The sequence below is a fragment of the Macaca mulatta genome, chromosome 7 (assembly GCF_049350105.2).
Source record: "Macaca mulatta isolate MMU2019108-1 chromosome 7, T2T-MMU8v2.0, whole genome shotgun sequence".
NCBI lineage: Eukaryota > Metazoa > Chordata > Mammalia > Primates > Cercopithecidae > Macaca > Macaca mulatta.
In genome coordinates, this window is record NC_133412.1 from 80,680,739 (window position 1) to 80,701,979 (window position 21,241).

The 21,241-nt window shown below is 42.9% G+C and overlaps 1 protein-coding gene across 10 annotated transcripts in view; it reads left to right on the forward strand.

The window, feature by feature from the left end:
• BLM (BLM RecQ like helicase) overlaps positions 1 to 21,241 on the forward strand; it is a 108,482-nt gene that overhangs the window by 66,945 nt on the left and 20,296 nt on the right. For all 10 annotated transcript variants that reach the window (XM_077940346.1, XM_028852012.2, XM_077940345.1 and 7 more), the window contains 4 exons: positions 4,128 to 4,234; positions 6,668 to 6,828; positions 11,998 to 12,193; positions 16,741 to 16,931. In XM_077940346.1, the coding sequence (XP_077796472.1) occupies positions 4,128 to 4,234; positions 6,668 to 6,828; positions 11,998 to 12,193; positions 16,741 to 16,931 (655 nt within the window). The remainder of the gene's footprint in view (positions 1 to 4,127; positions 4,235 to 6,667; positions 6,829 to 11,997; positions 12,194 to 16,740; positions 16,932 to 21,241) is intronic.

Genomic DNA, 21,241 nt, shown 5'->3' on the forward strand with positions numbered 1-21,241 from the left:
AGAGACAGGGTTTCACCATGTTGGTTAGGCTGGTTTCGAACTCCTGATCTTGTCATCCGCCCGCCTTGGCCTCCCAAAGTGCTGGGATTACAGGCGTGAGCTACCGCGCCCAGCCAGGATGTCTTTTTTTTTTAAATAGAGACAGGAGTCTCACTTTATTGCCCAACTGGTCTTTAACTGCTGCGCACAAGTGATCCTCTTGCCTTTGCCTTCCAAAATGTTGAGATTGTTGATGTGAGCCACCGCCCCTGGCCAGGATGTCTTGTCTGTGGGAGCATTCTCAGATCAGTCTTAGGGAAAAGGACAGCCAGCCCTTCGTATCCACAGTTTCTGCATCTGCAGATTCACCCAACTGTATATCAAACACATTTGAAAGAAAAATAGTTTCTGAAAGTTTCAAAATGCAAGATTCGAATTTGCTGAGCACCAAGTGCTATGCTGTGTCCACATGAATGAAGGGATGTGTAGGCATACTCTGCTGTATCCTGCCGCCATGACAGAAGAAAAGTGTTACATAATTACTGACAGTACAGTGTAGCAACTATTTAGATGGCATTTATTTAATACATTGTATTGAGTATTATAAGTAATCTAGAGATGGTTTAAAATATACAGGAGGATGTGCATAGGTTATATACATATACTACACCATTTTATATCAGGGACTTGAGCATCCTTGGATTTATGTATCCGAGGAGGCCCTAGAACCAATCCCCCGTGGGAAACCAAGGGATGCGAAAATTGAGGGTCTGAATTTGTTTAAGACTATCTTTGCTCATGTATACACAGAAAGTCTTTGTGAACCCCTAGGAATGTATGCTTCCCAATTTTAGACCACTGGTCTAAAAAGATATTGAAATGTGGTTTAGAACTCTGAAAAGAGGTCTAAGGTGAGGGCAAAAGCTGGGACACATGGGACTGAAATTTGGGTGCTGTTTAAGGCAGTGAGAGTGCTGAAGGAGATGATGGAAGAGAAGAGAAGAGAGCCAGATGTCTGTGGGGTGATTCTCACTTAAGGAGTGAGCAAAGGAAGAAGAGGTGGAAGTGGAGAAACCAGAGATGCAAGGGAGAAAATCCCATGGGAATATAAAGTTGTAAGACATAATAGAGAATTTTCACTAAGGGTAGCCAACAATGTAGAATACAGGCCAGGCGCGGTGGCTCACAACTGTAATTCCAGCACTTTGGGAGGCTGAGGCGGGAGGATCACCTGAGGTCAAGAGTTCAAGACCAGCCTGACCAACATGGTGAAACCCCATTTCTACTAAAAATATGAAATATTAGATGGGCGTGGTGGTGAGTGCCTGTCGTCCTAGCCGCTCAGGAGGCTGAGGCAGGAGAATTGCTTGAACCTGGGAGGCAGAGGTTGCAGTGAGCCGATATCATGCCACTGCACCCCAGCCTGGGGGACAGAGTGAGACGGTCTCAAAAAAAAAAAAAAAAAGGTAGAATACAGAGAGGCCAGAGAGACTGAAGTCTGAAAGAAGACCCATCTTTGCATATACCAAATGCAGCAAGATCACTGCTGCCTATTGTGTGGGCCCATCTAGTTGGATTTAGATGCAAAAACAGAAAGCCAGTGGTTTTATTCCTCATCTTTTCTTCCTCTGATCCTGTATATAGGCAGCCCCCGCGACACAGGTTACTGCAGTTTATGATCTTTTCTTCTGTCTACCAAGGCATGGAGATGTCTTTGTGCTCTATCCTTACCATGTTCCACAGTGTTCTCTCTCCTCCTGTGGGTTGGATATAGTTGAAATGTGGAGCAGTGGAGGTACCTGGAGGGCAGGATCCTATAACAATTCTGTCACCTTTCTTTAGTTTTAAAAGCCTTGGAAAAAAAATTGGTAGAATTGTAGAGGCAAAATTGAGAATAGAAAATAATGATAATTGAAATTGAATGTGTAGTTAGTTGGTTGGGAACATAAGTATCTTCTGAGAAACTTGCCATTGGAGGAAAAGAGACAAGTTGATTAGAAGATAGATCAACAGAGGCTTTTGTTGGAAAGGGTGGTCCTAGAACATATTCAGAGACAGAAGAAAAATTCACAGAACAGACTGAAAATACAAAAGAGGAGCTAATGGAGAGAACAAGCTCACTGAGGAAGTGGGAGGGAGGAAATGGGACAAGAATAGTAGATCAGAGGAAGAGGAGGAGCCCATCTGTCTCAGAGTTAGCCACATTTTATTTGGGGTCAAGAACAAAAATAAAGTGACCATGATCAGTAGGGCTTTAGCAACTTCTGCTGTCCTGCAGTTAGCTCTTTATATATCCCAGGGGTGTCCAATCTTTTGGCTTCCCTGGGCCATATTGGAAGAAGAAGGATTGTCTTGGACCACACATAAAATACACTAACTGGCTGGGTGCGGTGGCTCACGCCTGTAATTCCAGCACTTTGAGAGGCCGAGGTGGGCAGATCACCTGAGGTCAGGAGTTCGAGATGAGTCTGGCCAACATGGTGAAACCCCGTCTCTACTAAAAATAACAAAAATTAGCTGAGCGTGGTGGCGGGCACCTGTAATCCCAGCTACTCAGGAGGCTGAGGCAGGAGAAGTGCTTGAATCCAGGAGATGGAGGTCGTAGTGAGCTGGGATTGCACCCTTGCAGTCCAGCCTGGGTGACAAGTGCAAGACTCCCTCTCAAAAAAATAATAATAATACACTAACAGTAACAATAGCTGATGAGCTTTATTAAAAAATTGCAAAAAATCTCACTGTTTTAAGGGAGCTTATGAATTTGTGTTGGGCCACATTCAAAACTACCCTGGGCTGCATGTGGCCTGCGGGCTGCGGGTTGGATGAGCTTGAGTACCTGGTCAAAATTTGGGAATATTGATGGCCTAAAAATACGCATATTTCCAGCCGGGTGCGTTGGCTCACGCCTGTAATCCCAGCACTTTGGGAGGGCAAGGCGGGTGGATCACGAGGTCAGGAGATCAAGACCATCCTGGCTAACACAGTGAAACCCCGTCTCTACTAAAAATAAAAAATTAGCCAGGTGTGGTGGCGGGCGCCTGTCGGTCCCAGCTACTTGGGAGGCTGAGGCAGGAGAATGGCTTCAACCCAGGAGGTGGAGCTTGCAGTGAGCCGAGATCGCCCCACTGCACTCCAGCCTGGGCCAAAGAGCGAGACTCCGTTTCAAAAAAAAAAAAAGTATATTTCTTGTATGAGTTCCTTAATATTTTAAATAATATTCTAACCATCTCTGCTTATAGTCAGCCTCATCTTGGAGTCAAGAGACTGGGCTCCTGCTTACTTTGTCTTTTCTATGTGTTTTCTCTTCTACAATCCTAATTTTTTGTCATCTAGTCCCATAAACATTCCCTCTTTATCACCATTCTTTTCTTTAACCCTTAGCCTAACTTCCATTTCAGTGTTCTATTATGTAAGCTGCTAATGACAGTATTCAACTGAAGACTACTTGATAGGCTGGGCCCGGTGGCTCATGCCTGTAATCCCAGCACTTTGGGAGGCTGAGGCGGGTGGATTGCTTGAGGTCAGGAGTTCGAGACCAGCCTGGCCAACACAGTGAAACTCTGTCTCTACTAAAAATACAAAAATTAACCGGGCGCGATGGCGGGCATCCGTAATCCCAGCTACTTGGGAGGCTGAGGCAGGAGAATGGCTTGAACCCAGAAGGCAGAGGTTGTAGTGAGCCAAGATCGCGCCACTGTACTCTAGCCTGGGTGACAGAGTGAGACTGTCTCAAAAAAAAAAAAAAAAAAAACTACTTGATATTAGCTTGGGCTGCTATGACAGAATACTGTAGACTGGGTGGCTCAAACAAAAATTTATTTCTTATGGTTCTGAAAGCCAGGAAGTCCAAGATCAAGATGCTGGCAGATCCCATGTCAGATGAGGTCCCTCTTCCTGGTTTGTAAATGGCAGTATTCTCTTTGTATACTCACATATGAGGGTGGGGAGAGCCAGCGAGGTCTCTGCTTATTTTTGAGCACTTACCTCATTCATAACTCCACCTCTCATGACCTAATTATCTCCCAAAGGCTCCAACTCCTAATACTATCACATTGGGGGTTAGGATTTTAGGGGGACACATGTAGTCTATAACAATACCGAAAGTTATACTTTCTCATAATAACTAAATTTTATGTTTGGGACTTTTTTAGGTTTAGCATGAGCTTTAACAGACATAATCTGAAATACTATGTATTACCGAAAAAGCCTAAAAAGGTGGCATTTGACTGCCTAGAATGGATCAGAAAACACTACCCATGTGAGTACAGCCATGTGATTAACTGTCTAGAAGTAACAAATAAATGTCTTTTTAGTACCACAATAGGATATATAAAATTGCATATTAAACGTTCCTTTTTGCATTATGACAGCACTAACTTGCTATTTATAGAGCAGACTATTGCAACTCTCTCAATTCTGGAAATTGTAAAATCTCATTTGGTTTGATAACAAGAAATTCTAACAAAAATATATTAAATACTCCCTCCTGCACACGTGTATTATAACTTTTGGTTTCAATGTCTTTCCTGAGGCTTCAATCAGTGTTTGAATTATACAGCTTTTTGTTTTAGTTCCTTGTCCCAAGCCTGCCTGCCTTTGAGTTTTACTAACTAAAATGAGATTCTGAATTCATAGTAGTTTTCCATGTAACCCCCTTTCCACTTTTCCATGGAGAATATTTTTGGTATTTCTATTTTATTTTTTAGAAATTAATATACATGTTTGTGTGGACAAATCAGTCAGTAGAGATCCACCAAGAAAAAGTCAGTGATTTCCCTGCTCAGGCCCACCTCTCCCAGGCAGCTAATGTCAGTAGCTTCACGTGTATATCTAGACCTTTGGCTCAGTCACAGAGAGATGACTTTTCCTTTAATATCTTTTAATTTCCATTTCTAAAAACAACACACATGGCCAGGCGTGGTGGCTCACGCCTGTAATCCCAGCACTTTGGGAGGCCAAGATGGGAGGATCACGAGGTCAGGAGATCGAGACCAACCTGGTTAACACAGTGAAACCCCGTCTGTACTAAAAATACAAAAAAACTAACCGGGTGTAGTGGCGGGCCCTTGTAGTCCCAGCTACTTGGCTGAAGCGAGAGCATGGCATGAACCTGGGAGGCGGAGGTTGCAGTGAGCCGAGATCACGCCACTGCACTCCAGCCTGGGTGATAGGGTGAGACTCCGTCTCAAAAAAAAGAAAACCACACACACACACATAATAATAAATATAATACATGCTCATTAAAGAAAATTTAGGCCGGGCGCGGTGGCTCAAGCCTGTAATCCCAGCACTTTGGGAGGCCGAGACGGGCGGATCACAAGGTCAGGAGATCGAGACCAGCCTGGCTAATACGGTGAAACCCCGTCTCTACTAAAAAATACAAAAAACTAGCCGGGTGAGGTGGCGGGCGCCTGTAGTCCCAGCTACTCGGGAGGCTGAGGCAGGAGAATGGCGTAGACCCGGGAGGTGGAGCTTGCAGTGAGCTGAGATGCGGCCACTGCACTCCAGCCTGGGCGACAGAGCGAGACTCCGTCTCAAAAAAAAAAAAAAAAAAAAGAAAATTTAGATGGCCAGGCACTGTGGCTCACACCTGTAATCTCAGCATTTTGGGAGGCCAAGGTGGGTGGATCACTTGAGGTCAGGATTTCAAGACCAGCCTGGCCAAAATGGTGAAACCCCACCTCTATAAAAATTAGCCAGGCATGGTGGCACACACCTGTAGTTCCAGCTATTCTGGAGGCTGAGGCAGAAGAACTGCTTGAACCCGGGAGGCAGAGGTTGCAATGAGCTGAGATCGTGCCACTGCACTCCAGCCTGGGCGACAGAGCAAGACTGTCTCAAAAAACAAAAAAGAAAATTTAGAAAGCAACAAAAAGAAGAAACAAAAGACAAACATCATTCAATGAGCAAAATCACTGTTATCATGTTATTATTAATTTCCAGTATTAATCTACTTTATATCATGAGCATTTTCCCATGTCTTTTAAAAATTTAGAAAACACTTGATAGTTATAGTATGTTTTATTTCACAGTTCCCTTTACTTATTTCCCTAATGTTGCTATTAAAATCTTTGTGATTTTTAAAGTTTGAAGTTTTGCAAGGATGGCTTTTTTTTTTTTTTTTTTGAGGCTGAGTCTCTATCTCCAGGCTGGAGTACAGTGGTACAATCTTGGCTCTCTGCAACCTCTGCCTCCTAGGTTCAAGTGATTCTCCTGCCTCAGCCTCCTGACTAACTGGGATTACAGGCGCCCACCACCACACCTGGCTAATTTTTTTTGTATTTTTAACAGAGATAGGGTTTCGCCATGTTGGCCAGGCTGGTCTTGAACTCCTGACCTCAAATGATCTGCCCTCCTTGGCCTCCCAAAGTGCTGGGATTACAGGCATGAGCCACCTCGCCCGACCAAGGGTGGCTTTTTGATGCCCACATGTATCTAGTGTGAAGTAGAACCCAGAGTTCGTCCAGGTCCAACTCACGTGTCATTAGCAGCAACAGGATGAAAAGCCACATCTCATTTCCAGTGCACATGAATTCCTTGCTTGAATTATTCACGTGTGTGGTCTTCCAGCAGTATAAGAACACTATGGGAGATCTATTTATGGTTCAAGTATTTCTAAAAACATAGTGTAAATTGTGTTGTTGTTTATGTTAAAAATTCTTGTTTCTCAGTACTCTTGGTTTCTTGGCAGATGACTCAGGGATAATTTACTGCCTCTCCAGGCGAGAATGTGACACCATGGCCGACACATTACAGAGAGATGGGCTTGCTGCTCTTGCTTACCATGCTGGCCTCAGTGATTCTGCCAGAGATGAAGTGCAGCAGAAGTGGATTAATCAGGATGGCTGTCAGGTAACATTTTTAAAGATAAACAAGTAATAGAAATAATATTTTATAGCATATAACCAAACATGCATGTGTAGAATGCAAACTTTTACCTTGAAGGTAGTAAACATCAAAATAAGACTGAAATTTAAAAACGGATTTTCCTTTGATACTTCTAAAGTTGCTTTTTCTTTCATAAAAAAGTATTGCTTGAGATATAATTCACATATCATAAAATTTATCCTTTCAAAGCAAATAAGTTAGTACTTTTTACTATATTTGCAAAGTTGTACAATCATCATCACTATCTAATTCCAGAATTTTTGATCACCATAAAAAGAAACCTCATACCCACTCGCTTCCCCCACCCCCTAATGCCTGGAAACCACGAATCTACTAACTACTACTAACCTGTTTCTAGAGTTTATTACTCTGTACATTGCATGTAAATAGAATCATACAATATGTAGTCTTTGTAACTTTTCTTTTTTTTTTTTTTTCCGGAGACAGAGTTTCGCTCTGTCTCCCAGACTGCAGTGCAGTGGAGGACTCTCAACTTACTTCTACCTCCACCTCCCAGGTTCAAATGATTCTCCTGCCTCAGCCTCCTGAGTAGATGGAATTACAGACACGCACCACCATGCCCGGCTAATTTTTGTATTTAATATTTTTAGTGGAGACAGGATTTTGCCATGTTGGCCAGGCTGATCTCGAACTCGTGGCCTCAAGTGATCCACCTGCCTCAGCCTCCCAAATTGCTGGGATTATAGGCACAAGCCACCTTGCCTAGTCTGTTTGCTTTTATTTAGCATAAGTTTTTCAAGATTTATTCATATTTTAGCATATATAAGTACTTCATACCTTTTTATGGTCAGATAATATTCTGTTATATGGATATAACACAGTTTGTTTATCTACTCATCAGCTGGTTAGACATTTGGCTTGTTTCTTTCTTTCTTTCTTTTTTTTTTTTTTTTTTTTTTTTTTGAGACAAGGTCTTACTCTTTCATTCAGAGCTGGAGTGCAGTGGCATGACCTCTGCTTACTCCAGACCATACCTCAAACAATCCTTCCATTTCTCAAGTTGCTAGGACCACAGGTGCACCACTATGCCCAGCTAATTTTTTTTATTTTTTGTATAAACGAGGTCTCCCTGTGTTGTCCAGCCAGGTCTTGAACTCCTGGACTCAAGTGATACTCCTGCCTCAACCTACCAAATTGCTGCAATTATAGGTGTGAGCCACCATCCCCGGTGTGTTTCTGCTTCTTGACTACTATGAATAATGGCTTTGTGAGCATTCATGTACAAGTTTTTCCATGGACATATGCTTTCAGTTCTCTTGGGTAGACACCTGGGAGTGGACTTGCTGGGTCAAATGGCAACTCTTTAACTTTTAGAGGAACTGTCAAACTGCTTTTCCAAGTGGCTCTGCAGTTCTGCATTCTCACCAGCAATGTATGAGGTGCCAGTGTCTCCACATCTTCGCCAATATTTTTTACTGTCCAGCTTTTTTAATGTGTTCATCCTTGTGGGTGGGAAATGGCATCTCTTTGTGGGGTTTTTTTCTTTTTTGAGACAGAGTCTTGCTCTGTCACCCAGGCTGGAGTGCAGTGGCGCGATCTTGGCTCACTGCAACTTCCACCTCCCAATTCAAGCAATTCTCCTACTTCAACCTCCCAAGTAGCCAGGACTACAGGCATGTGCCACCACACCCAGCTAATTTTTGTATTTTTAGTAGAGATGGGATTTCACCATATTGGCTAGGCTGGTCGCAAACTCCTGACCTCATGATCCGCCCACCTCAGCCTCCCAAAGTGCTGGGATTACAGGTGTGAGCCACCGTGCCTGGCCCTCTTTGTGGTTTTGATTTGCATTTCCCTAGTAACTAACAATATTGGGCATCTGTTTCTGAGATGAGAAATTTTCCATCACCCAGGTGGGTGGGGAGGAAATACTGAGAATACTTTAGGCATCTCTTATTGTGATGAATGCCAGCCTTGGATAGATCCCTCTAAATGTAAGGATGAATTTGAGCAAAACAACTAATAATTACTTGAAGCCAATGAAAAGTTTTGGTGTAGGAAAAAGTATTTACTTTGAAGATTCAGAGGAAAAATATCTCTCAAAATTGTTTTCTCTGGGAAAACAAAATTTTAGAGGATATCAGTTTAGTATCCTGAGAAAGATATAAGAAGACTTGAAATACATGAACTAGCAACAACTTCCATAAGAAGATCGCAGGGTGAGATGAAGGGAGAAATAAAAATCCAGTTTATGGCCAGGTGCAGTGGCCCACGTCTGTAATCCCAGCACTTTGAGAGGCCAATGTGGACGGATCACCTGAGATCAGGAGTTTGAGACCAGCCTGGCCACTATGGTGAAACCCTTTCTCTACTAAAAATGCAAAAATTAGCCAGATGAGGTAGTGGGCATCTGTAGTCCCAGCTACTCGGGAGGCTGAGGCAGGAGAATCACTTGAACGTAGCAGCCGGAGATTGCAGTGAGCTGAGATCATGCCACTGTACTCCAGCCTAGGAAACAGAAACGAGACTCCATCTCAAAAAAAAAAAGAAAGAAAAATTCGGTTTATCCAAATAAGAAAAACAAAACTAAGAGCAGAATTATATATTAAGACACAAATGGAATGACTCAGTGGAGACAATAGAATCAGTGATGTAGTGAATAACTTGAGAATGCAAGGGAAAAAAGAGATTAAAAGGGGATGGGGGTAGAAATTATCTTTGTTGACAAAAGGAGGTAAGGATTCAGCCTAAGAACAGTGAGTGTACCCAAGCAAGAAAACAGGATAATTGAAACAGATAAGTGCGTTATAAATAAATACATAACAAATATATAACAAAAATAATAGAAGACTGTCTTCAGAATTGGAAGAAGGAAGACTGGGACTGAAGAATTTCATACCCAGCTCATTATGAAAGGTCATTTTCAGATATGCAAAAAGTTCAGAAATATATCACTGATTTGTCTTCACTGAAATACTGATTTCAGTCTTCCCAAATTAGTTTATATTTTAACCCAAATGCCAGTGTTTCCGCCCCCCCCCCGCCCCCCCCACCGTTTGATAAACTTTTTCTAAAGTTTGCCTGGAAGAATATTCAAATGAAAATAAGAGTTTGGAAAAACAAAACAAAACAACTAATAACGCAGGAACACTAGTTTGCAATACATTATAGGCAGATCAGTGGGACAGAACTGACCAGAAAACATGTAAAACAATATATGATAAGGAAAAAGTTTTCAGGAAAGGGCCAGGCATGGTAGTTCACACCTGTAATCCCAGCACTTTGGGAGGCCAAGGTGGGAAGATCACTTGAGCCTAGGAGTTCGCTACCAGCCCAAGCAATGTGGTGAAACCCTGTTTCTACAAAAAAACACAAAAATTAGCCTGGCATACTGGTGCACACCTGTAGTCCCAGCTACTCGGGAGGCTGAGGCAGGAGAATCGCTTGAACCCTGGAGGTGGAGGTTGCGGTGAGCCAAAATCGCGCCACTGCATTCCAGCCTGGGCAACAGACTGAGACTCTCTCAAAAAAAAAAAAAATGATTTTTTTCAAGTGCTTTAAATTGTTATATATAGTATAAATAATCTACAGTGGAGATATACATATAACTTTGATGAAAAATATGGTTTAAAAATAGGGGTTTATAAAAATCTAATCATTTCTGCTCTCAGACTAATTAATCCTTACAGTCAGAATATAATATTAGCCTACACCAGCTCGACAGACTTGATCTTGTTAGATTCATGAGAATCTAACAAATAGAATAAAACTTGGCCATTATTCTTCACAAAGAATGATGTGGTTTGAAGTTTTAAAAGCACAGAAATAAAAAAGGAAATCACAATTAAAGCCACTTTTCCCAATTTCAAGAAATAAGAGCTTTCAGAAAGAGTTGGCAGCATTGCATCTTCACCTGGAGGCTGCAGGCAGTGCCTCACAGCCCTGTGCCCGCCCTGATAGTGGGAGATGCACCTGGACTTCATGGAACCCTGTGGGTCATGCTTCCGGACCTTTCGGCTGACATCTTGCTGTGCAGCCTCTCCACCTGCTCTCCATCACTAGAAGCTACAGTAGTCTTTCTGTTTCCAAGGAGATTTGCCTTTGATCAGAGTGCCATAAATGTAGATAGATGACTAACCGAGAGCACAGGCCACTCACCGCCATTCCTCGTGTTGATAAATGTACCCCTTTACTGTCCACATACTCCAGAGCTTGCAGTTCCTTCTACTGGTACTCACAGTTACTGAAATCATGTCATTAGCCTCAGTCTGCCTGCCACATACTTCAGATGCCTTTGAAATACTGTTCTTGCAGTAGCAATTCATTTTTTTAAGTGCTAAAAAAAACTTGCCGTTTTATTTGTGAAATGTAATTTTGCCTGGAGATATAACATTTTGGTCTGGGTTAAATAGCTCCTAAATTTGCAACTGAAATGGATATCCTTGAAAACTGATTTGTCAAGCTCCTGAAAGTGAACTATCACCTTGCTTCCACTAAGTAATTTGTATGGGCTAAGATCCACAGTTCCTGGTGTTTTTCCTTTTTTGGGTATAAGTAGCTCTCAGACTTTTACCCACATGAGTTTCCATTAAAATTGTACAAGCTTTGACTTGAAATCAGCTGATGAATCGAAGGAGTTGGTGTGTGATCAGCTGGTGCCATTGGGAAAACTGATGATAAGCAGTGGAGCAGGTAAGAACGCATTGTTCCTGAGCCATTGGAGGAACTAGCAGCAATGACCTCTGAGGAGCCCTGGGAACACCCTGGAGCTCCTGAGCAACATGTTGCTTATGATCAGTGACCTGGATATCATGACTGTGTGAGCAATACCCCCCACACCTCAGTAGCAAAAACAGAGAACAGTGGCAGCACATCGTGGGCTGACTGCAGTTGATTCTGACTCTCTTACACGAGAATGCCGAGTCATACAAGAAAGTGCCTGCCATGCTAAGCTTCTCTTTACCTTCTTGGGTTTTAATGGAATTGCAGGTTATCAATATAAAAACTCATATTAGTTATACTAAATAGTGGGACCAAGTTAAGTTATTAGGTTGTTATGTAGTGTGCATTTTAAAGTAAACAAATGATAGAGCTTTTAGAAGCATCTGTTATTAAAAATGTTCCTTCAAGTCTGTGCTTTATGAATCTAATAAGCTTTTGCTTTTATATCAGGTTATCTGTGCGACAATTGCATTTGGAATGGGGATTGACAAACCGGATGTGCGATTTGTGATTCATGCATCTCTCCCTAAATCTATGGAGGGTTACTACCAAGAATCTGGCAGAGCTGGAAGAGATGGGGAAATATCTCACTGCCTGCTTTTCTATACCTATCATGATGTGACCAGACTGAAAAGACTTATAATAAGTAAGCTGGGCTCCATTGCAGAGACATTCTATCATCTTTGGTCTCATGATAGTAATCTACTCCTGCTATTGTGGTACTTCTGGTCCAGTTTTCCTTAAATAATCGTAGAAAAATAGAGGTGTTTATACAGATTGGCAATTTTATTTTAGTTCATTTTTATTATACAAGTGGTAAGTACTTATTATGTAAAACTCAAATGATATAGATGTGTACAAGGCAGAAAATTTACAAACTATGCCTTATAGTTTTGCCCCCAAAATAACTCTAGTTATTGGTTTCCTTTGTATCCTTTCAGACCCAATTTCTGCATGCATTCTTGCATGTAACACATATTTCAAACATGCAGGAAGATAAAAAGGAGAAAATAATAGGCTGTCATATACCACCATCTGGGTTAAGAAAGAAAACAATCGGGCCGGGCGCGGTGGCTCACGCCTGTAATCCCAGCACTTTGGGAGGCCGAGGCGGGCGGATCACAAGGTCAGGAGATCGAGACCACGGTGAAACCCCGTCTCTACTAAAAATTACAAAAAATTAGCCGGGCGCGGTTGTGAGCGCCTGTAGTCCCAGCTACTCGGGAGGCTGAGGCAGGAGAATGGCGTGAACCCGGGAGGCGGAGCTTGCAGTGAGCCGAGATCGCGCCACTGCACTCCAGCCTGGGCTGGGCGACAGAGCGAGACTCCGTCTCAAAAAAAAAAAAAAAAAAAAGAAAGAAAACAATCAATCGAGTTAAACCCCTCTCCACCACCCCATAGTCTGTCTTGTTTCATCCATCCTCTCCCCTTAGAGGCAGGCAATATCTTGTATTTGGTATGTACCTTTTCCAAATGCACATCTTTTAAAATGTAAATGGAATTATATAATGACCCGATTTTTTTCAGTCAACAATAGGATGTAATTATTCCAATGAATACATATAGCCTGACTACCTAGAATTCCATAGTGTGGTTATTCCATGGTGATTAAACTAGTCCCCTCTTACTAGATCTTTTTTATTGTTTTTCACTGTTATCAACAATGCAGTATTGAACATCCCTATACAAATATCTTTGGGCATTTTTGCAATTATTTATACAAGATAATTTTTTTTTTTTTTTTAAGACCGAGTCTCACTTGGTCACCCAGGCTGGAGTGGCACAATCTTGGCTCACTGCAACCTCCATCTCCCGGGTTCAAGCAATTCTCTCACCTCAGCCTCCAGAGTAGCTGGGATTACAGGCATGTGCTACCACGCCCAGCTAATTTTTGTATTTTTAGTAGAGACAAGGATTTCACCATTTGTCCCAGCTGGTCTCGAACTCCTGACCTCAGGTGATCTGCCCACCTCAGCCTCCCAAAGTGTTGGTATTACAGGCGTGAGCCACCACGCCCGGCCTCATAGGATAAATTTCTTTTTTTTTTTTTTTTTTTTTTTCTTTTTTTTTTTTTGAGACGGAGTCTCACGCTGTTGCCCAGGCTGGAGTGCAGTGGCGCGATCTCGGCTCACTGCAAGCTCCGCCTCCTGGGTTCACGCCATTCTCCTGCCTCAGCCTCCTGAGTAGCTGGGACTACAGGCGCCCGCCACCGCGCCCGGCTAATTTTTTGTAGTTTTAGTAGAGACGGGGTTTCACTGTGGTCTCGATCTCCTGACCTTGTGATCCGCCTGCCTCGGCCTCCCAAAGTGCTGGGATTACAGGCTTGAGCCACCGCGCCCGGCCCCCATAGGATAAATTTCTAAACTTTAACTTGTTGGGTGAAAGTGAATGCATATTTTAGAATTTTATTACATTCTTTGCTCATTTTTCTCCTGGGTTGTGAGAGTTAAATATATTTCATAAATATATGTATTTCTTTTGAGACCACTTTTTGTTTTCTTCTCTTTTTTTTTGAGACGGAGTCTTGCTCTTGTTGCCCAGGCTGAAGTGTAGTGGTGTGATCTCGGCTCACTGCAACCTCTGCCTCCCAGATTCAAGCAATTCTCCTACCTCAGCCTTCTGAGTAGCTGGGATTACAGGCACCTGCCACCATGCCCGGCTAATTTTTTTTTTTTTTTTTTTTTTTTTTTTTGAGACGGAGTCTGGCTCTGTCACCCTCGCCCAGGCTGGAGTGCAGTGGCCGGATCTCAGCTCACTGCAAGCTCCGCCTCCCGGGTTCACGCCATTCTCCTGCCTCAGCCTCCCCAGTAGCTGGGACTACAGGCGCCCGCCACATTGCCCGGCTAGTTTTTTGTATTTTTTAGTAGAGACGGGGTTTCACCGTGTTAGCCAGGATGGTCTCGATCTCCTGACCTCGTGATCCACCCGTCTCAGCCTCCCAAAGTGCTGGAATTACAGGCTTGAGCCACTGTGCCTGGCCCAAATTTTTGTATTTTTAGTAGAGACAGGGTTTCACCACGTTGGCCAGGCTGGTCTTAAACTCCTGACCTCCAGTGATCTGCCTGCCTCAGCCTCCCAAAGTGCTGGGATTACAGGCATGAGCCACCGTGCCCAGCCAAGACCACTTTTAAATTAACTCTGGCAGAAGTACTGAGCATGGGAAATGGCACTTACCAAGCACTGTGCCCAGCGCTGCATATATCACCTCATTACCTTATTTGTTCAAAACAACTAACTTGTGATGTAGAGGTACTCCCATAAAAAGTGAGCTTCAGAAAGGTTTTGTAACTTTTCCCCAAGATCACTGAGGTAGCAGGAGCAATAGGAGTAGTTGTTGTAGTAGTATAACAATGGTAATTATTATAGATGGTATTTATTTAGCACTTCCTTTGTGCCATTCTAAATGCCTTACATACATCATCAACTAATTTCATCTCCACAATAACCCTCAGAGATAAGACCTTTGCTTTCCTCATTTTACAGAGGAGGAAAATGAAATGCAAAACTAGTAAATGGTAGAGCCCTGACAGAACCCAAGTTCATCTGATTCCAAAGTCCATGTTCCTTGCACTATACCAAAGTGATTCTCAGTGAAGAAAATGAAATATTTACACTTGGTTTGCCCATTTGTGTGTTTTTTTTAATCTATATTAAAGCTAGGCCCAAACATAGCCAGGCATGGTGGCTCACACCTGTAATCCCAGCACTTCGGGAGGCCAAGACCAAAAAAAAAAAAAAAAAATTTAGGCCCAGACAATTTAATAGATATTTAAGTCCTGATGACAGCAACTATTTGGGGGGGAAAATACTCATAAACTGGAAGAAAACAATAATATTTTTTTTTTGAGACGGGGTCTCGCTCTGTCACCCAGGCTGGAGTGCAGTGGCCGGATCTCAGCTCACTGCAAGCTCCGCCTCCCGGGTTCACGCCATTCTCCTGCCTCAGCCTCCCAAGTAGCTGGGACTACAGGCGCCCGCCACCTCGCCCGGCTAGTTTTTTGTATTTTTTAGTAGAGACGGGGTTTCACCGGGTTAGCCAGGATGGTCTCGATCTCCTGACCTTGTGATCCACCCGTCTCGGCCTCCCAAAGTGCTGGGATTACAGGCTTGAGCCACCGCGCCCGGCCAAATAATATTTTTTTAAAATTCTTTTTTTTTTTCTTTTTTTTTTTTTGAGACGGAGTTGCACTCTTGTCGCCCAGGCTGGAGTGCAGTGGCATGATCTCAGCTCACTGCAACCTCCACCTTCTGGGTTTAAGCGATTCTCCAGCCTCGGCCTCCTGAGTAGCAGGGATTACAGGCTCGTGCCACCACACTCAGCTAATTTTTGTATTCTTAGTAGAGACAGGGTTTTGCCATGTTGGCCAGACTGGTCTCAAGCTCCTGACCTCAGGTGATCCGCCCACCTTGGCCTCCCAGAGTGCTAGGATTACAGGCATGAGCCACCGTACCTGGTGTTAAAATTCTTAAGTAACGACAGTTGCTTACTGATGGAAAGTATGCCACTGCTGTTCTCACACATTCGAATCAAATCAGACACTGCCACCCTCATTTCCTGTTTCACACTGATTTTCTTGAGATTCTTCTTTTTATCATAACAACTACCAAAAACCCAGCTTTGCAAAGATAAGATATTGCTAATAGGAATGTAGCACAATCTAATGTTAATACCATTAACTACCTCAAACTAATAATTTGGGTGATGTTCAACAGATGTTAGGCATTGCTGTGTTTCCCTTAAATTTAAAATATTCTGTCTCTGTGAGTTCACCACAGCACCCCAGGGCTTGTTGGCGCACAATTTTGGAACCATTGCTGTAACTACTTTGACCTCAGATACTCAGAGAAGTGCATGGCCACTGCCATAATCTCAGGCTCTGCTTCCTCGGGATGTTCAGTTCAGTACATGCTCAACTGATAAATACAGCAAATATAAGTCAAACCATCATCATTGGGGATAATGAAGATTTGAAAAAAAAAAAATCTAACATTTATTCCTATAATACTAAAATCTTGAGGATGAACATTAATACTCAGTTAATTATAATATAGAATGCCATGTTGACATAATGCTGTTAACAGTAATTTTCTTATTTAATATTTAAAGTTATATGAATCTATTCTAAATATTTCTGTGATGTTCTCTATTTTTCCCCTGTAAGTATGTCTTACTATACTCTTCATCTCTTTCAGTGGAAAAAGATGGAAACCATCATACAAGAGAAACTCATTTCAATAATTTGTATAGCATGGTACATTACTGTGAAAATATAACGGAATGCAGGAGAATACAGCTTTTGGCCTATTTTGGTGAAAATGGATTTAATCCTGATTTTTGTAAGAAACACCCAGATGTTTCTTGTGATAACTGCTGTAAAACAAAGGTAAAAAAAAAAAAAAAAGAAGTTTTAAAATTATTTATAATTAAAATGTTTTTTAATTTTAAAAATGTAGATACAAATTAGATTGCAAAAGTTGGTCTCTGACAGATTAACAGGGGAAAGACAGCTTCCTTCCAGTAGTAATTTGGAATGGAAACATTTAAAAAGTAATTTCATGCAGTATCCTTTCTTTATAATTAGAACCCTGTTAAAAAATATACTGGACATCTGCATATCCAAAATATTGAGTTTATATATGTGCACTGATGATTACAAAATATTTTAGAAATATGAATATGCAAACACCCAAAGAGATTCAACATGGGCAGGTAGAATATTTTAAATTTAATATATTGATGTTATTAATATATTACATTATATTGACATTTTAATTGATTAAATTAAATATATTTAAATTGATGTATTAGTATTTAATTTTTTAAATATTTAATTAATATACTAAAAGAGCTCATTCTCAAAAGAATAATAACTAGCATACTGTATGTTTGAATTCAAATCAATGACATTACTCTTTTTTTTTTTTTTGAGATGGAGTCTCGCTTTGTCGCCCAGGCTGGAGTGCAGTGCCGCAATCTTGGCGCACTGCAAGCTCCACCTCCCAGGTTCATGTCATTCTCCTGCCTCAGCCTCCAAGTAACTGGGACAACAGGTGCCCACCACCACGCCCGGCTAATTTTTTGTATTTTTAGTAGAGACGGGGTTTCACCGTGTTAGCCAGGATAGTCTCGATCTCCTGACCTCGTGATCCGCCCGCCTCGGCCTCCCAAAGTGCTGGGATTACAGGCGTGAGCCACCGCGCCCAGCCTACATTACTCTTTTTTTTTTAACTATAAAGAATAACAGTAACTGCTTGTAGATAAATTCACTATTATCTGTCCTAAAATACCCTTGGGAATTGTTAAATTCAATCATTAGGTACCTATTTTACCTATTATGGTAATTCTACATTTTATTTTATTTTATTTTATTTTATTTTTTTTTTTTTGAGACGGAGTCTCGCTCTGCCGCCCAGGCTGGAGTGCAATGACCGGATCTCAGCTCACTGCAAGCTCCGCCTCCCGGGTTCACACCATTCTCCTGCCTCAGCCTCCCGAGTAGCTGGGAGTACAGGCGCCCGCCACCTCGCCCGGCTAATTTTTTTTGTATTTTAGTAGAGACGGGGTTTCACCGTGTTAGCCAGGATGGTCTCGATCTCCTGAACTCGTGATCCGCCCGTCTCGGCCTCCCAAAGTGCTGGGATTACAGGCTTGAGCCACCGCGCCCGGCCGGTAATTCTACATTTTAATGTCTACTGTATCTTACTGCTTACTGAGCATTTTCACATTTGGTATATTATTTACCTATCTGGGAGTATTAAACTTATATGTGCAAGATGCTGGAGAGCCACAAGTGAACATGGTGTAGACCAATTCATAGACTGGAGTGGAGACTGACATACATGTGTTCATAGAAGTTTAACACTCTGGCTGGGCACGGTGGCTCATGCCTGTAATCCCAGCACTTTGGGTGGCCGAGGCGGGCGGATCACCTGAGGTCAGGAATTCAAGACCAGCCTGACTAACATGGTAAAACCCTGTCTCTACTGAAAAAATACAAAATTGGCCAGGCGTGGTGGCCCATGCCTGTAATCCCAGCTACTTGGGAAGCTGAGGCAGGAGAATTGCTTGAAGTCGGTAGGTGGAGGAGGCTACAGTGAGCCGAGATCACGCCATTGCACTCCAGCCTGGGCAACAAGAGCAAAACTTCATCTCAAAAAAAAAAAAAATGTTTAATACTCTCAGTAAGTATAGTTAAAAAAGACAGAGCACTGGCCGGGTGCAGTGGCTCAAGCCTGTAATCGCAGCACTTTGGGAGGCCGAGATGGGCGGATCACAAGGTCAGGAGATCGAGACCATCCTGGCTAACACAGTGAAACCCCGTCTCTACTAAAAAAATACAAAACACTAGCCGGGAGAGGTGGCGGGTGCCTGTAGTCCCAGCTACTTGGGAGACTGAGGCAGGAGAATGGCGTAAACCCGGGAGGCGGAGCTTGCAGTGAGCTGAGATCCGGCCACTGCGCTCCAGCCTGGGCGACAGAGCGAGAGTCTGTCTCAAAAAAAAAAAAAGACAGAGCACGAGGCAGAGCAGAGGGTCATCTCTCTCAGTGTGGAATTGGCAAATTCATGCCATCTCCTCCCACCCCACGCAATCCCGTAAACATTGCTAATCACTTCCCTCATTCAACAGATATTTGTTGGGCTGTGTAACAGGCACTGTTGTAGGAATTTGGGATACATCACTAAACAAAATTAAAATCCCTGCCCTTGCGGAGCTTACACTCCAGCAGAGGGAGGCCAGTTACAAAAAATATACACAATAAATAAATGTGAAAGGATAAGAACTGTGGTGAATGACACAGCAGAGTAAAGAGACAGGAGGAATGGGTAGAGTACAGTATGCAGTATTAGACGGGGTGGTCGTTGGAAGTCTCATTGAGAAGATGGGAGCTGAGCAAAACCTTGAAGAAAAGAGTTAGCTGGCAGCTCTCTGGATGTGAGCTTTCCTGGAAGAAACATTGGCTAGAGCAAAGGCCCTAAGGTGGCGGTGTGCCTGGTGTGTTCGAGAGATAGCAAGGGAGCCCCATGTGGCTGAGCAGGATTAAGAGCCAGCGAGAGGAAGAGGTGCTGGAGAGCCAGAGCAGTCACTTGAGGGCTAGAGTCCCAGAGTAACTAGAGGCCTGAGTAACTGGAAGGATGGAGTTTTCCTTGGCTACAATGCAGAAGGCTGGTTGGCAGAGAAGATCAAGAGTTTGGTTTGGGTTACCTACATTGGGAATCTAATATTGAGTTACATATTAGATTTAAAAATTCTGAAAAGAGACTGATGGCACATGGGTGATATTTAAAGCATGGCCATTAGCTGACAGTTGGGATAAGAGAAGGGACAGAAGAGAAGGGAGAAAGTATGAAATAGTTGTCTAGGACAGGGGTCAGTAAACTTGCTTTTAAAGGGCCACAGAGTAAATGTTGTACACTTTGCAGCCATAGTCTCTGTCACAACGACTCACAACTTTGCCATTGTAGGCTACATGCAGACATAAACAATAAATACACCAATTTTCCAGTCATCTTCCATGGCTGTGTTCCAATAAAACTTTATACACAAAAGCAGGCATCCAGCTCCTGGGCCATAGTTTGCTGACTTCTGTTGTGAGAGAATGGAGGAATGATAGGCTAGGGAAGTATAAAGATAATGATTGCCTATAGCATTAACAGTCCATTCGAGCTTTGTGACCATGTATTGACCGTGAAAATGCCAAGTTCAGTCACGTAGGTACAGGGATAGTGTAGATGGAGAATTGGGTCCACTATGTTTTGCCAGGTAATATGGTGAAGTGACCTAAGGGCAAAAGAGCTGACGCTCTATGAGAGGTAGTGATTATAATGATTGACTGTGGAATTTCAGCTGAGTTAGGAGGACATCTGAGGGTGAGGGTCAGCAGATGGGCATTCCCAGGGGATTGTTGGAGTCAGAATACCAGATGGCATGAGTTAGAAAGATATGATGTGGTCTTCTGAGAATGAAGGAGTTGCCATTATTAGCAAGCTAAAGGTACGAAGTGTGAGTGGCTGATGTATGTGGAGAACAGGATCATTGGAGCAGAGGAGATCAAGAACCAAAAGGTCAAAATAGGATCAGCTCTATATATCCAATCACCAAGAATTAAGGTAGGTGGCCAAGTGCAGTGGCTCACACACCTGTAATCCCAGCACTTTGGGAGGCTGAGGCTGGCGGATCACCTGAGGTCAGGAGTTAGAGACTAGCCTGGCAAGCGTGGTGAAACCCCATCTCTACTAAAAATACAAAAAAATTAGCCTGGCATGGTGGCAGGCGCCTGTAACCCCAGCTACTTGGGAGGCTGAGGCAGAAGAATCGCTTGAACCTGGGAGGTGGGGGTTGCAGGGAGCCGAGATTGCACCATTGCACTCCGGCCTGGGCAACAAGAGTGAAACTCCATCTCAAAAAAAAAAAAAAAATTAAGGTAGGAATGGAGTGACAGGGTACTTTTTTCAATGATTCTAGATAGGGCTTCAGAATTGCTTCCAGTTGTTAGTGTAAGACCAGAAACCTATTCATCTCCGGGTTATTGGTGTGTGCAAATGACAAGGATTAGAAGGTAGGGAGAACTGCATGCACAGAAGCACCAAGCATGATGCAACTTTTTACACCCGTGAGTGGTCAGTATTGCTGGTAGAGAACTAGGAGAGAGGAAGGCAAAAAGTCATCTAGTAATGGGGGCTCTAAAAAGTGGG